The sequence below is a fragment of the Nipponia nippon genome, unplaced genomic scaffold, assembly GCF_047370975.1.
Source record: "Nipponia nippon isolate SJK-2023a ecotype South Korea unplaced genomic scaffold, ASM4737097v1 scaffold_10, whole genome shotgun sequence".
NCBI lineage: Eukaryota > Metazoa > Chordata > Aves > Pelecaniformes > Threskiornithidae > Nipponia > Nipponia nippon.
Window position 1 is genome coordinate 1,743,257 of NW_028262291.1, and position 15,219 is coordinate 1,758,475.

General features: G+C 56.3%; 1 protein-coding gene across 7 annotated transcripts in view; it reads right to left on the reverse strand.

The window, feature by feature from the left end:
- The window catches only part of MYRF (myelin regulatory factor), a 68,038-nt gene that overhangs the window by 12,601 nt on the left and 40,218 nt on the right, over window positions 1-15,219 (reverse strand). For all 7 annotated transcript variants that reach the window (XM_087740555.1, XM_087740540.1, XM_087740532.1 and 4 more), the window contains 8 exons: window positions 6,087-6,282; window positions 5,567-5,643; window positions 5,158-5,268; window positions 4,733-4,823; window positions 3,071-3,271; window positions 2,438-2,546; window positions 1,721-1,830; window positions 79-239 (listed from right to left, as the gene is read on the reverse strand). In XM_087740555.1, the coding sequence (XP_087596681.1) occupies window positions 79-239; window positions 1,721-1,830; window positions 2,438-2,546; window positions 3,071-3,271; window positions 4,733-4,823; window positions 5,158-5,268; window positions 5,567-5,643; window positions 6,087-6,282 (1,056 nt within the window). The remainder of the gene's footprint in view (window positions 1-78; window positions 240-1,720; window positions 1,831-2,437; window positions 2,547-3,070; window positions 3,272-4,732; window positions 4,824-5,157; window positions 5,269-5,566; window positions 5,644-6,086; window positions 6,283-15,219) is intronic.

Here is a 15,219-nt window from a genome sequence, read left to right on the forward strand (position 1 = left end):
ACCAAGATATCACTCAGGGCTGCCTGGGCTCCAAAGGAGACATCCCTTCTGGCTCCCCTGCCCTCAGTATGCCCGTACCTGAACGCCCCAGAGCTCACGGTTGACTTCATGCTGTCCAGTCGCTTGAGCTTGGCCAGTTTGTGACTCCACCTCTCCAGCTCATCGATGCGGGTCTCCAGGTTGTCTGTCAGTTTGCACAGCTCCTTCACGGCTCCCACGTTCTCCATGAAGATGCGCTCCTGCCAGGGAACAGCTCGGCAGTCTGAGTGGCCTGGCACGTGGAGGGACTCCTGCTCCCATGGATCGGCCACGCTGACTGCTCTCCCATGCCCTGCCCCAGGGGAAAGGCTACACAAGACCCAGCTCTGGGGGTAGGGAATCATCCAATGCGGCACATCTAGATCTCTACAGCCCCTGGATGCAAGAACAAGAGATATCCTCTTCAAACCCAACCAAAACAACACACGTTGGTGCAGGATCCCTGAGGTCTCCTGCTGGTGCTAATCCAGAGAGCCCTCCTCAGTCGCAAAGGACAGACACAAAGTCCCCATCTTCATCAGGAGCCCCCGGTCAATGCTCCTCACCTACCCCTTCTCTGCGCCGCCCCAGCCCTCTGTCTCTTGCTCTACAGTGCAAGCTGCTGGCGTTATTCTGCAGCGTTATCCAACAGACAGTTGATCCAGACCAATGGAGAGCCCAAATCCAGAAGCCTCTGGAGAGCAACCTTCCTCCTGCAGCCCCGCCGGTAAAGGCAGGGCGGTCCAGCACACACATCTCCCTCGGGCACAACGGCAGCCACGTCCCACGTATTGCTGCCGGCACTGTGGTGTCACCCCTGCCCCTTATCCCCCCTCAGGCTCTGCCACTCCGCTTCCCCATACAGAGCTCCCTGCGACAAAACACCTCACTGGTGTGCTGGTCCAGCACTATGCTCAGAGGATCTTGGACACCGTGACTAATTCGTAGCAGCAGGTAGATGCCTCTTTGGAGAGCTCAGCTAGAGCAGACCACGCAGCTTGCTGTGATGGGCTGTTCTGCAGCGTGCACCAGCTCCTGTTGGAGGGCTGATGCTGAGCTGAAGCCTGTGGAGGAGCGCTGCATGCAGAAACAAGGGACAGTAATGGCCTGGCCACGTGCAGATGGGACAGAAAAGGTCACGCTTACAGCTACTGCTAGCTGGAGATGTAACTGCAGGGATCTACGCTTCCACAAAGGAAAAACGAGGCACTAAGGTCAATCCTGGCTATTCCTACTCTGGACAGAGTGACGCGGGAGAGAGCTGGCAGCTTTGGGAGGCTGTCCCCCCAATGTGTGCTATGGGAGGCTGTCCCCTCGATGCCCAGAGCAGCAAACAGGCTGCCACGGGTTATGGAGAGGTCAGGCAGCCAGGTGCTCTGGGTTATCTTGACATAAGCACCTTATCTTATCCAAAAAGGAGAGATTATGACTAAGAGCCTCCCTACAGAAGGCTGCCAACAAGGAGCCCTTCCTGAGGGAGATGCTGCCAATTTTCACCAACATCAGGCTAGTTCCTCCCTGCTGATGTCTGCCGTCCACCCACTCCTGACATCTGAAAGACCAGCCAGGTCTGAAACTCCTGTGGGTGGTGTTAGCCTAGAAGCATTTCCCAAGTGTCAGAGTTTCCCTCTTCCATTTCCAGCTCCACGATTCCCTTGAGCCAGGTTCAACAGCCTCCCTGCCCCTCCTGGCTGCCACCAACCTTGTTCACCACCAGGAAGTTCTCAAGGGTCTTCCCATTGGAAAAGACCAGGTCCCCGGTGTCCTTCACAGCTTCAGGGAGGATCTCCTTTACCTCCTGAGCAATGACGCCTGTGTGGAAACAGCACAGTGGGTCAAGGTGGTCTGAGCAGGGCTCCTCTTGCCACAGCTCTTCCCCTGGCCCACGCGGTCGTTGGCAGGAACCCTGCTCACTGGGGATGACACAAGGGCTGTCCTCCCCTCACCCTGGCCTCCGCAGGGCGAGGCAGAGCTCGGTGGAGGCCCCGTGGCCTGGGCAGCCCATAGGGGCTCAGCGACAGAAGAGCAGAGGCTGTTCAGACAAGGCTGGTTCCCAGATTACGTGGACAGGGGTGTTTGCATCACCCCGCCGTAGACTGTAGCTGTACCCCTGGAGAGAGGTGGGTACTTGGAGAAGCCTTGTGACAGAAGCCCTATAAGCCACCTTGGGAAGTGCCATCTTCTCTCCCACTTACTAAAGAGGGAATTTCATTAGGTGCCTAAACCTCAGGTGGTGAGAAGCCCCCTCTCTCCTACCCCAGCCTGGGGAGGGCCCCAGGGCAGAGCCGGGTACAGCCGCCAGGAAAGGCAGGGCAGTGCCGCTTGGCACCACGAACAACACGCCGCTGTAGGCTGCAAAACACAAGGTCCAGGGCTGCGGACGCAAGCAGGTCACCGTGGCGTGACGCAGGGCCCGTACCTGTCTCAGAGGCATTGTCAATGCCCACCGTGGCCGCAAACTCGGGCTTGTAGTTGTAGTGTACTAGCCGCATACGGGAGATCCTCTTCAGCTGCTCTGTGGTGTCCACCTGGGACAAAACAGACACAGGCAACTCCTAAGCGGGGTGTTGCTTCTGAAGTTCCCATGATTCCGATGCCAGGAGGAGACTGAGTCCCATTGCACAGCCAGGCCCAGGGCAGAGGCAGGTCTTGTAAATACGAGACGTGATTGTACCCGGCTTTTCTGGACAGGCACATCCAGCTGAGATGACTTCAGAGCAGAGCTGAGCCTCTCAGCCAGGCTCTGGCAAGCCCCAGTGTGCTATCTGATGTATTCACCTCTTTCCAGGTTTGTCACTTCTGCGTTTGCTAGTTCTGGCTAACAGCAGAAGAGTCAATATTCCCTAAGAAACGGTGGACAGGGTGTGTTTGGGACAGACGGGGACAGACAGACTTCTAAGGCCCTTCCCATCTGGTCAGGAGCTCAGGCTGCCCACGAGGACGACGTCAAAATCAGCAGCTGAAACAAGCTCATAAGGACACTCACACTTTCTGTGGTGCCTCTTCAGACCCCCAATGACCGCAAACCTAGCCTGGTTTGCCTGGCTCTTACCTCCTGGATGTCCTCCTTCACTCGGACGTCTGAAGGGTGCATCAGCGAACCCATGACCTTCACATTGCCATGGACCACGAGGGCTTCATCGGGGCGGTCTGTGTTGATGCCAACCCGGCCGTGGTGAAAAACAGTATCAGGGAGCTGCGCCCGCTGCCAGAGCACATCGCTGTCACTCTCAAACTGGCCGGGGTTGGAGGCCTGCGGAGGGACAGGAAAGTGGGGACTGAAAAGCAGCTGTAGCAAAACCAGGGAGAGAAATGCTGCTGCCGTGGTGGCCGGGAGGGTGCCAGGCACCCTACTGCAGCAGGGTGCTGTGCCCATTAGCGTGGGTGGGAAACAGCTACGAAACAGAGCTTGGCATAAGCAGAAGCACCCTGATGGCACAGCAGTGTCCTTGCTCCGCAGAAGGGAAACGGGGACAGGGAAGATCTCAGGTGAAACTGGAGCGTGTTCATCCAGGTACCCTGAGAAGTGGGAGGGGGCTTTTGGGATGAACAGTCCAGGTCATGAGATCCTGGCACGGGTGTGCTTCCCAGCCCGCAGCGCGTTGAATCCCAGCCCTAGGAAGAGCTCAAGGCTGAGCTGTGCCAGCCCCAGCCTCACAGGAGGGATAGCAGGGAGCTGGACCAGCAGGCAGGGCAGAGCCAAGAGAGGACAAGCAAGGCCATGGAGGTGCGAGACAGAGCTCTGCAGCAGCACAAGGCGAAGTGGCAGGGGCAGGGACCCACTGCCAGCCCTGGGAACAGATCCCAGCCTGCCCTTGCAGCAGAGGCAGCCTTGGCATTCGTCTGCTGGCGCTGTCTAAGCATCTCTCTGCAGGAACCAAGGCTATGCCTGTTCTGCTCCTCTCCCTAAAGAAATATCCTTGCTTTCTTGAGCTGTCTGTTATCTCAGCTATCAGAGCTGTTCCAACAACCCCAACCAGAACCATGCAGGACAGCAGGAGACCAGGTGACATGGCTGTTGCTCCTGGGTCCCAAATCCTGGGGTTCTGCCCTGCTGCCGTGGTTCTGTCCCACCCGCAGGTTGAGACAGGGCAGTCCAGGCTGCCTGCAATTCCCTGCAGTTCTGCGCTGGGCACCCTGGAGGCTGCATAATTCATTGTGGATTTGTTTGTCTGCAAACTCTGAGGTCCCTCTGTCTGTGTTCTACACCCTGCCTTCGTGTCCTGCAGCTGGGTGCTCCAACAGAGCCCCGGGAGAGTCTGGGGATGGTGCCTATCTTTTCCTGCTCCTCTGCATTCCCATTGCAGCCCTGCTGCCTTAGCACGTGCAAAAGGTGCTGCCCTGGGAAGGTACCGGATCTTTCTGCACCCGTAGGCCTTGTCCTTGCTGCAGAGTCCCAACAACACTGTTTCTTCACTCCCAACAGCTCTACCCTGGACACTGGTCCAGCCTTGGGAGAATGGGATGCCTTCCCTGTCCTGCAACAAGTTCTTGCACGCTCTGAGGCTGCTCTGACTAAGCAGGTGTGGAAAGGCTGGAGCCAGAACCCAGGTACGGATAGGTACAAGCAAGGCAGCGATGGTTTGGAGAAGGTAGGCAAGGGCTAGGTGGAGAAAGCTCTGAAAAGCCAGAGGAAGGTGGGAGGATTGCCCAGGACATCCAGCAAAGGGCTGTGGGGCACCCATTGAGGCTGAGGGAGGAGAGAGGGACTTACTCGGACGATGATGCGCTCAGAGATGTGGGCTGCCAGTGTGTAGTTCTGGTTCTGCGCGTGTGCCTGCAAGGCTACCACGAGCATGAAATACCTGCCAAGAGGGGAGAGAGGTCAGGGTGCCATCCTGCACCGAGTCTGCTTCCCCTCCAGAGGCCGAGGCACCAAGCCGTCATGGTGGGCTTGGCACGTCCCCTCTCCTTGTGCTGTGGGGCACGGGCACTGTCCCCAACCCCTTGTAGAGTGGGGGAGACCCTTCTTGTGGCCACAGCAGACACCTCCTTTCCTCCACATGTACAAGGATGGCCAATTCAGGACCTGTCCCCCATGTCCCCCTCCCTCCAGCCACACTCCCCAGCCCCAGGACTGGCACATCCACAGGCCTTGAGTGCTCGGAACGGCTTAGAGAAGGCATCTGTGCTGCTCACCTCTGGTCTGGGTTGGGTTTGCCTTTCTTCCGCATGTTGTTGGCTGTGGTCTCGCTGAAGTGCAGCCGCCCCACGGTGACCTTGGTGACCTGCTCTGGAGGCAGGTTGACCCTGAGGAAAGGAAAACAGAGGAGTGAGTGAGGACACCACTGGAGAGGAGGTTCTTTGGGGAACGGCCACCTCCTGGCCTGCTCCACCAAGGCAGGTCTATGAACTGGGCACAGAGCAGAGTGGGGAACGTAAAGAGAGGAAAACTTTGCTGTGGGAAACAGAGGAGAAAACTGGAAAGTGAGATACCCACACTACTATCCTGAGACCTCCGCCTCAGCCCCTGTCCCCATCCTCTCCTGCTATTGCTTATTGCCCGGTAGCAATGCCCCCACACGAACATACCCCGGGCAATACTCACGTGACGGGGTTGAAGGGCCGTTTGCTGCGGTCAGACTGCGACTGCTCTATATTGATCGACTGGTTCAAGGCCTCTAGCTGGAGAAAAAGATTTGGGCAGGTGACAAAGAGCGAAAAAAGCTGAGAGCTTCCCCTTCCCACCTCCTTCGCCCCAGCACAGGCCAGCCGTCCGCCCAGCCCTCCGAGGACTCAGTACAACACCCAACTTGAGTGTGGTCATTGTCCAAGCATGGGTGCCTCCCTTGCCAGGGGGGCAGTTGAGGGTGAAAGGATCTTCCCAAAGTGCCTCTATACCTCCGGAGGCAAAGGTGAGCGAGAGGTAGCCCTGAAGACACCCAGGCAGTGATTGAGTCCATCTTAGGACTCATATTTCAAGATCTGCCTTGTTCTGGCCTTCAGCCCTCTCCTACACGCTCCCCTACAACTTAGCACATGAAGACGTGGTGTTGCCTGATCCCAGCCGCCTGCCAAGCACCCCTTCTCCCTGCTGGATTCACTCCTGGCCCTTAGCTCCTGCTTGCCTTCACTCCGTGCAGCTTCAGGTAGAAGCACTCTAAGGGTTTCAGGCCCTCGGGGGTCTTCACATACTTGGGATCTCCAAGCATGCCGATGTAGACCGTGACCTGGAAGTGATTCTTCTTCTGGCACACGAAGGCGTCGTCGCCCACTGAGAAGTTGAACCCCTTGTCAGCATCTACGCGGTACGTGAGCATCGGGCTGTGGAAAAGGCAACAGCCGTTAGACCAGAGCCCTGTGCACCCCACGAAAGGCTTGTGGGGGGAAGGACGAGCCACACACCCAGAAGAAGAGGCAACGAGGGGTCCATATGGTGTGGTACACGGCCACATCCCGGGGTGCAGATGCACGTGAACCACCCCACCGCCGGGTGGGAAGGGCTGGGGGGACAGCTTGCCTCCGTGTCCCACCACGCACGAACGGCGCCTGTGTTGTGAACAGTCCCACCTCGCCGCAGGCTGTGAAGGCCACCTCTACTCACGCACAGAGCCACAAACTAATCCTGAGGCCCAGCAGGCGCGTGGGAGGGGAAGGAGGGCTGCGTTGGGGCAAAAGAGACAGCCTCTGGTGCTGTCCCTCCTGCCTCGCGCTGACGCTGCTCTCAGCTGCTCGCAGGGCTGATCGGCACGGGCCGGCACTGCCTGACGTGAACCCAACACATTGCCTAAGCTCGCCCAGCAACCCATCCTGCTGCGCAGGGATGAGAGTTCAGAGAAGGTCCATACCTCCTTGAAGCTGCAAGCTTTGCTTTAGGTGGGTCTTCAACTGGAAAGAAATACGGTTCCTGTGTCTAGGATTTGTTGAGGATGCTGGGGCAACCACCCCTCTATATGCTACGCTGTAGTACTAATACGATAAACATAGTATAATATGAGCCACGACAGGCTAGCATCTCCTTTCCGAGTGCTGCTCCTAAAAAGCACAGCTGCTTAGCCCTGGCTCAACCCACACTAGAGATACCGAGCTCCACAGCCTGCCCAAAGCCTGGAGCAGACCTCTGATGCCGCTTGCTGGGAGAAGCAGCTCAGGCTGACCTGGGGGGGGGGTCCCACACCTCCATTCGCTTCACCCGTCGCATTCCCGACGTCGCCTGCGCTGGCCCTGCTACCAGGCGGTACCGCCTGCGTGCCGGATTCCTGCCGAAATCACAACCACCTGCTCCGGCGAAAAGCTTCCAGCCCCCAGCAGGCAGGTCCAGAGGAGGAGGAGGGAGCCCTGGCTGCCCGATGAACACACACCAGCTGGGGAGGTTTAATCTACATCTCCTTAATGGGCTGGTTACCATGGGAACGAGGGAAATATGTGGCCTTTGCAGCAAGTCCCCTTTCTCTCACCATCCAAAAACCCAGACCTGGGCTGGTGGGCCCCCGGGCCGCTGCCCGCCCTACGCAGCGGGGAAGGAGATGCCTCTCATCCCGCCTCCCCAGCAAGCAGTTCTAGCAGAACACCCAAATCCCATTGTTTTTAATTAACAAACTATGGATGAGGTAAAGGGGAGCTCAGCCTCGCCTTTGACATCAGGCTTAAAAATTATGGAGTGCTCTTCCACAAAACCAAACTACTTCTGACTCCCACCTCCAGTTCTTAATACAGACAGACAGATACTGCCCAGAGCAACGGGAGGGGAGGTGGACAGACTGACAGCGACGGACGAGGCAGACATCAGCACACTCTGGGAAGCGGGAGATACAGAAAGGTCCCTTTTGTCCCTGGGCTGGCCACCTCCTTTCTTCTGGGAAGAAAGCCCTTCTCCCCCCATGCGCACTTGAGGGGTTAACGTGGACGAAACCTGTGGGTATTTCCAGGCAGCCATGAATAATGCCGGGATGGCCACGAGCGACTACTCATTTCTTGTACCCGAGGGACCCGGGGCTGCCGTGCCATGCCCCGAACACAAACCAGACGGTGGGAGCAGAGCACTACCTTAGCCCAGAAGCACGAGAGGAATTCCTCTCTGCTCTCACCCTCCTCCCAGCCTCAGTGCCGAATTCTCCATCTGGCTCTTCTTGATGGGGAGCTGCGGCTTGGGCTGGCCCGAGCACCCTCCACGCTCACCCCAGGGATGCCGGAGCCCTTCCTCATTGCTTTCACCAAGACCCCCCTCTGCCTCCGTCTGCCCAGGACCCCCAAGCGTTCACCACTCGCCCCACTGGTTTTTAATAGAGAAAGCAGAGAAGAGGGAGGGACTGACAACTTCCAAATCACAGTTGCTTCCAAAACATGCTCTGGTTAACGTCACTGAAACTGATGGCTGCTAAACACGTGTCGAGAGAGGGGAGACAGTCAGGGTCTCCTTCCTCTGTCTTCTAGAAATGACCTCCAGAGTACCCTCCTCAGAGGCTCCTTTTCTCCAGGTTTTCTGATGGCTGTGACTGGTGGATCCCCCAAAGCAGGATCCCTGTGCTGGAGTAATTCCCCAAAGCAGGATCCCTGTGCTGGAGCAATCCCCCAAAGCAGGATCCCTGTGCTGGAGCAATCCCCCAAAGCAGGATCCCTGCGCTGGAGCATCCCCCAAAGCAGGATCCCTGTGCTGGAGCATCCCCCAAAGCAGGATCCCTGTGCTGGAGCAATCCCCCAAAGCAGGATCCCTGTGCTGGAGCAATCCCCCAAAGCAGGATTCCTGTGCTGGAGCATCCCCCAAAGCAGGATCCCTGTGCTGGAGTAATTCCCCAAAGCAGGATCCCTGTGCTGGAGCAATCCCCCAAAGCAGGATCCCTGCGCTGGAGCATCCCCCAAAGCAGGATCCCTGTGCTGGAGTAATTCCCCAAAGCAGGATCCCTGTGCTGGAGCAATCCCCCAAAGCAGGATCCCTGTGCTGGAGCATCCCCCAAAGCAGGATCCCTGTGCTGGAGCATCCCCCAAAGCAGGATCCCTGTGCTGGAGCATCCCCCAAAGCAGGATCCCTGTGCTGGAGCATCCCCCAAAGCAGGATCCCTGTGCTGGAGCAATCCCCCAAAGCAGGATCCCTGCGCTGGAGCAATCCCCCAAAGCAGGATCCCTGTGCTGGAGCATCCCCCAAAGCAGGATCCCTGTGCTGGAGCAATCCCCCAGAGCAGGATCCCTGTGCTGGAGCAATCCCCCAAAGCAGGATCCCTGTGCTGGAGCAATCCCCCAAAGCAGGATCCCTGTGCTGGAGCAATCCCCCAAAGCAGGATCCCTGTGCTGGCGCAGAGCGGAGGCAAGAAGCTGCTTTCCAGGTATGAGAGAGGCCATGGATCTCCCCAGCCCTCTGCCTTCAGCCCATCACCTCCAGCTGAGCCAAGGAGCTGCTCTCAGATCACCCCCACTGCAGACAGCCTGCAGGGCAGGGTATACCCTGGATCTCCTATTCCAGTGCTTTTTCACCCTCATTTTATAAATCCCACTTGGAAGCAGCAAACCCACTCCCCCACTGCCACGTGGTGTGGGGCCATCACTGCCTGAGGCACCGTAAGGACTCCGGTGACGCTTATAAAAAAATCACCTTCCCCTTCATCTTACCCACAGAGACCTCAGAGTCACCAGCACCCGGCCCTCGGGCAGCATGCCGGCAGCATGCCCCTCCGGAGATGTGCTCTCTGGATGGGTGGCTGCCGTCAACGGGACGATAGGAGAAGGAAGGGCAGGCAATCCCGAGGCAGAAGCGATTCCTGGGATTAGGGATGACACCAGCCGCTGACAAGTCAACGGCCTGGGGGCAGCCAAAGCCATGCTGGCTTTTCCCAGGGAGAGTGCAGGGCTCAGAGGGCAAAGTGTCAGGAATAAAAGGTCTGGGGTCAAATGGATTATTTTAGCCAAAATGCCCCCCACTGACAAAAGCAGATTAAGGCAGGACTTCGAAGGCCAGGATCAGAGGAGAGGAGGTTTCTCCCAATCTGAGTGAGGGTGAGAGGTTACAAACTCCCCACAGCCACGCCTGGCGTCCACACTTAGAGGAGCAGGGAGCACCCTCGCCCTCCGCATTGAAGTGCAGAGCAAAGGGAAAGGCTCTGCAAGGAGAAAGGTGTCCCTGATAAAAAGGGAACTGTATAGGGGTCTGTGGCCAAGAGCAGGACTGTCCGAGGGATGCTCACACGCCTCAACTGTTTCCTTTCTGGAAGAAAAATCTCCCCCATTTCTCTCCTCCTTCCTCCCAGGTTCCCCAGTCTCTCAACCACTCCTAAGACATAATGTCTGGAGACCCAGTTCAAGGACCACTCACTAACGCCATGCAGCCCCTGCTTCATTTCTCTTCCAGGATACAAACACCAGGACGGAGGACGGGAGCAGTTGAGCAGCGTGACGCTGCCGCCTCACCCAGCCCACATTAGACTGACGCAACCCCAGCGGTGCGTCGGCGGCTCGGCACCCTACCTGGTCCCTTCAGCTGCCTGAGATACGCTGACGGCGTGAGTGAGACCTCCGCGATCCATCACCACGGGATCAGCCAAGCTGGCCAACAGGGCTTTGCCCAAGAGACTCTGTCACCTAACCCAAAACACATCCAGCAGGACCGGACCGTGGCACACCGGTCTCCGTCCCCTTGGTGAGATCCAGGATCCGCAGCAAAGCCGGGTTTGGCGCTGTTTATAAGGACATTTCTTCCAACCAAGGAGCGCGAGCCTGAAAGCTCAGGTTTAGCCCACAGAGGAGAGCGCGTGGAGAGCACCAGTTCGCTTGATGGGAAGAGAACGGCACCAGCCCAGTTCCCAGGGTCAGGGCAGAGAGGCTCTGGCCTCAGCATGGAAATGTTTCCGTGGAGCGCTGCACTACCCTTTGCCAGCTGCCTTACCTCAAGCTGTAAACAGCTGGGGAGAGGGAGAAGGGAGCCTGCTGGCATTTATCAGAGCACGCTGTCAGGGAGATGAATTACTCCTGCTCCCAGGAGTAAATTAGTGAACTGCCTGGTTCCAGGCCTCTTCGGCACCGCTGCGGGAAACCAGCTAACCCTTTTGAAGGTTCAGTGAGTCCGAAACCACAAAACCAGTGCAAAAGGCCAAGAAGAAACGTATTATCAGTAAAACTAATCCAGAGACTTCGGTCTCCTTCAACCAACACAGATTCCTCAGCCTGCATAAGCGAAGCCTGCGACACAAGCCCAGCAAGCCAAGACACAGATTTCCAGGCACCTCCACTTGAATCCATGCAGCAACCCTCCCTTCCTTCCTTCCCTCCGTTTCCTTAATCCAGCCTACTTCTAGGAATCTGTGTCAAAATTAAACCTCTCTAGTTCATACGAGCCCGGCTTCCCTTTGCTCTTCTCCTGGCAGGGGCTGCTCCACTTCTCCACACCTGCCTGGGGATGGGGAATCCGTTGCCATTCACACAATAAAATTCACTGTACAGGTCTCTTAGAAGGCAGAGAAGCTACTTAGGGACTGCAGGATGAGTTCAGGTCCCTCCTACGCTGTCCCCATCTCATCAAGCCACGACAATGGATGAGAAGGAGCTTGGCTCCACGTTACAGCCCAGAAGAACGGAAAAAGAGAAATGGTTGAAGGGCTCCTATTCTGTAGCTTTTGGCCAGGGAAATGACTGAGCAGAGATGAAATTTTCCACTTATTCACAGGCACAAGACACAAATATGATCTGGTGTGACAGCTACGCTCACTGCATAAGGAAAGAGAGCTGTTAAATGGGCTTGAACGGTGCTGATAGAAGCTGGAACAGGGCTCACGGATCATCACAAACCATAGCAGGAACCTCTTCTAAGGACAAAAAACTTTCAGCGATGGTTACAAGCGGACTCCAAGGGTCTTTTCCAACCTAAATGATTCTGTGATTCCGTACTAAGGGACCTAACTTTGTGTGTGCAAGAGGAGGAGAGCACGGGATATCATTTAATTGTAGTTTTTACCCTGTAAGATTATACTTAGCATGGAACGTTACTCATAAATCCACAGCCACCAGCATAAACTATTCTGTATAGGTTCAAAAAGATATTAAATCAAGTACTGACAAAGCAATTATTCCACCAGCCCAACAGAAAGTGTCATGCCTTGATGCAGGAGCAGACCTGGGTCTCTCCTGCGCAGCAGTAACCACTGGGCTGGCTTTCTCCGAGGCAGAAGAGGAGAAAAGCTGAAAAATTCTGGAGGCTGCGGGCAGGGTGGACGGCTTTGGAGAAGTCAATCTTCTGCACATGCCAGGGCACAGAGCTGCTCCAGTGAGAAACACCACGCTGGGGTAAGAACCCGACCAGCTTGCTATGGGCTCACGGCATCCTAAAGGCTCGGCCTCCCTCCTTAACCTACCTTTCTGGTCTCTTTTCTTAAGAAGGAGAGTAGGAAAAATCAGATTATTTGGATGATTCAAATTCCTGGGGCTGTGAATAGGTTGTGGGCACCTGGATCACGGGGAAAAAATATGTTCCCTCTAGGGGTAGGAAACTCTAAGAGCACGTACAAACGAGAGGACAGCTTCCAGCAGAAAACAGACTGGGAACGGCGGGTCCTTACTTTATGGTCTCGGAGGAAGAGGAATTGTGGAAATACTCAGAGACACAGATGCCTGCTCATTTGCTGGGTCTACCCAAAAGGCAGAAAGGAAGGAGGAGACTCCTACCTGCTAAAACTTGAATTAGTCAACCTAAAAAATGCCATTATAGAAGAAGGAAGGGAAGATGGATCTTTTGGTGTTTCTCATCGATCTGTTCTGGCACAGTGCTGTACCAGGAGAGCCAACTGATCTTCCATTTAGAAAGAGACGTAGGTTCAGCTTGCACAGGCTCTCCTAGAGCTACCTGGCCTCGAAGCCACTGCTGAGGAGGAGGAGTCCACTGGGGTAGTGCGTAACTAAAAATTAATCGATCAACCCTTGACCTTAACCCTTAATTCTGGTCAAATCCAGCACCACAACAAACTGCACGTGGGTTCCTAAAATCTACATGAAGTCATTTAAAAGGAATTTATTCATTACACAACGGGATGATGACCTAAATGCCACAGAAGTAGGTTTGCTCTGGCTTTCGCCCTAAATCCTAAAAGCAGGTTTTAGGCAAGCGATCCCAAGCACAGATCCAACGAACGTGGCAGAGCAGGGCTGGGTTTGCAGAAGTTAAAAGCTGGGGTTTGCAGCACTCCAGCAACGCCGCTGTGCCCAGCAGAAAATATTGCGCAGTTTGCCTCTGCCCGTCCGCCTGTACGCTACCGGGGTGCACGGGAAATCTCTGAACGGGGACTGTAACACCTGCAAACGGTCCGTGACAAGCTGAAAGAGTTGTGACGCGTTTCAGATGAGGGAGCGTTTACCCAGCGCAGGTAAACAGTGAGATGGAAGGAAAAGGAGGACTCATTATGTCAAAGAGAAAAGCGAGGCCGTGCGAAAGGTCTGCTCCTACGATGCGCAGAGCTCTTTGGACCCTGCTGACTCCACAAGGTGCATTCGTGCTTCTGCCACATAGTGAAAGCCCTGCGGAGATTGATGGTGGAAAAGAGGCCGCTCCGGGGACTGACAGGCTGTGACCAAGCGTTGCCCGAGTTAGAGAAGGGGGGTTCGCTTCTCCTGGCACCTCCGCTTCTCAGAACCCATTTGACATGGGGCAAAGATGCCGAGGCTCACAGCTGGAGGCAGTACTGGCCCAAAAGCAGAGGCTGGGAGAAGCGAGAACAGCAGCAAAAGCCGAAAGGGGCTTTGTCAGGTGGGAAAATGGCAGCGTCACAACTGCCCAGTGACGCCCAGGCCCTGGTTGAAAACCAAGCAATAGAAATGATGTGTCCAGACAGCGCTCGGAGGAGGTGGGAGCCGACCGCGAACGCTGCCCTGCACGGGAAAGCAGGAATCCGGGACTGGGGACTGCGGCGTGTTGAGAGATGGCCGGCTTCCACTGTCCTGCAATCTACAGAAAAGCAAACTGATGGTGGAGAGCAGGGGCAGGGCTGCAGGACCGGACTTTGGAACTGCTCACAAATTCCCAGAAGTAGCCCTCACGTCAACACAACACATGATGGGAAAACAGTTTGGCAAAGGGAGCCTCTTGGGGAGGGTGCCAAGCCACGGCACCCTAAAGAAAAGCTTTCGTGCCACAGGGGAAACACTAAAAGATGAAGCAGAGGAGATGCACGCTTCAGCAGGCTACCAAATACACTGGAAAGCGGGATCCAAGGCTACCCCATGGGTTTAAAACCACCAGACTGACAAACTGCAGGAAATTGCCTAAATTACACAGTCCCAATGTACGAAGCAGTGGAGAAAATGACCAGGGAGGGAAGAGGAGCAAAGCCCTGGGGGTAGCACGGAGCGTGCCGCTGCTGGTGAACGATATAGCCTGTCCTTTTGGGGTAGAAATCCCACATTGTCATGCTATTCCTCTCCCTTATTTTCCTTCCCCTGACAGGAACAGGTCAATCGGGGTGTTGATATTCCCCCTGAAGGTAGGAGATGCTTCCTATATGGAAACGGTTTAGTAAAACAGAAGTAACCACCTCCCCAAATTACCCCTCTCCTGCTGTGGCTGGGGAAACAGCCACAAACAGAGTCTTTGCAAAGGACAGGACGTCACCAAAGAAGTAACCAACTCCAACAGCCACTTCTCCGCAGAGGAACGACCCGTAGAGTGCCCCAGTCACCACCGGGTCTGCGCTAAAGACGACACAAGGACCAGGACTGGGCTGAGCAGGGGATCTGTGTGCAGGAGGGCCGGGGCTTGCAGCGGCAGCTTCCCTGCCCGTCGCAGATCCTACTCGGCCTCGGCTCCCATCCTGAGCACCAGCCAGGCGAGGTGTGATAATAGTCTTGGGTTATTTGGGAGCACCCCCTCCTCCGTGTCCCCCAAGAGGACCCCGACCAGCCGCTGGCTGTGCAGAAAGAGGAGGAGGGGAGACGGGGGGGTTCGTTTGCTCAGCGAGCGGTTCCTGGAACCCAAGCCTGTTGCTTGCCAGATCTCTGTCACCTCCGAGGAATGCAGGGAGGATCCAGAGCGGTTTCCTCCTGAGCACTCCTCTTTCCCTATGCAGCTCGTCCACGCACTGCCTCCACCCTCCTCTGCCCCAGCCTCTCCTCCCAGCTCCTAGCCCCCCGCCGCCCCCCCAGCCCACCTTCCCACCCCGCCGCTCTGCCCCCCAGCCCGCCTCGGCCACCCCAGCTTTCCTCTCCACCCGCTCCCCTTGCCTCTCTGCCACCTCGCTGCCCCTCCTGGCTTCCCAGCTTTCCTCAACCCCTTCCCTCGCCCTTTCCTTCTCT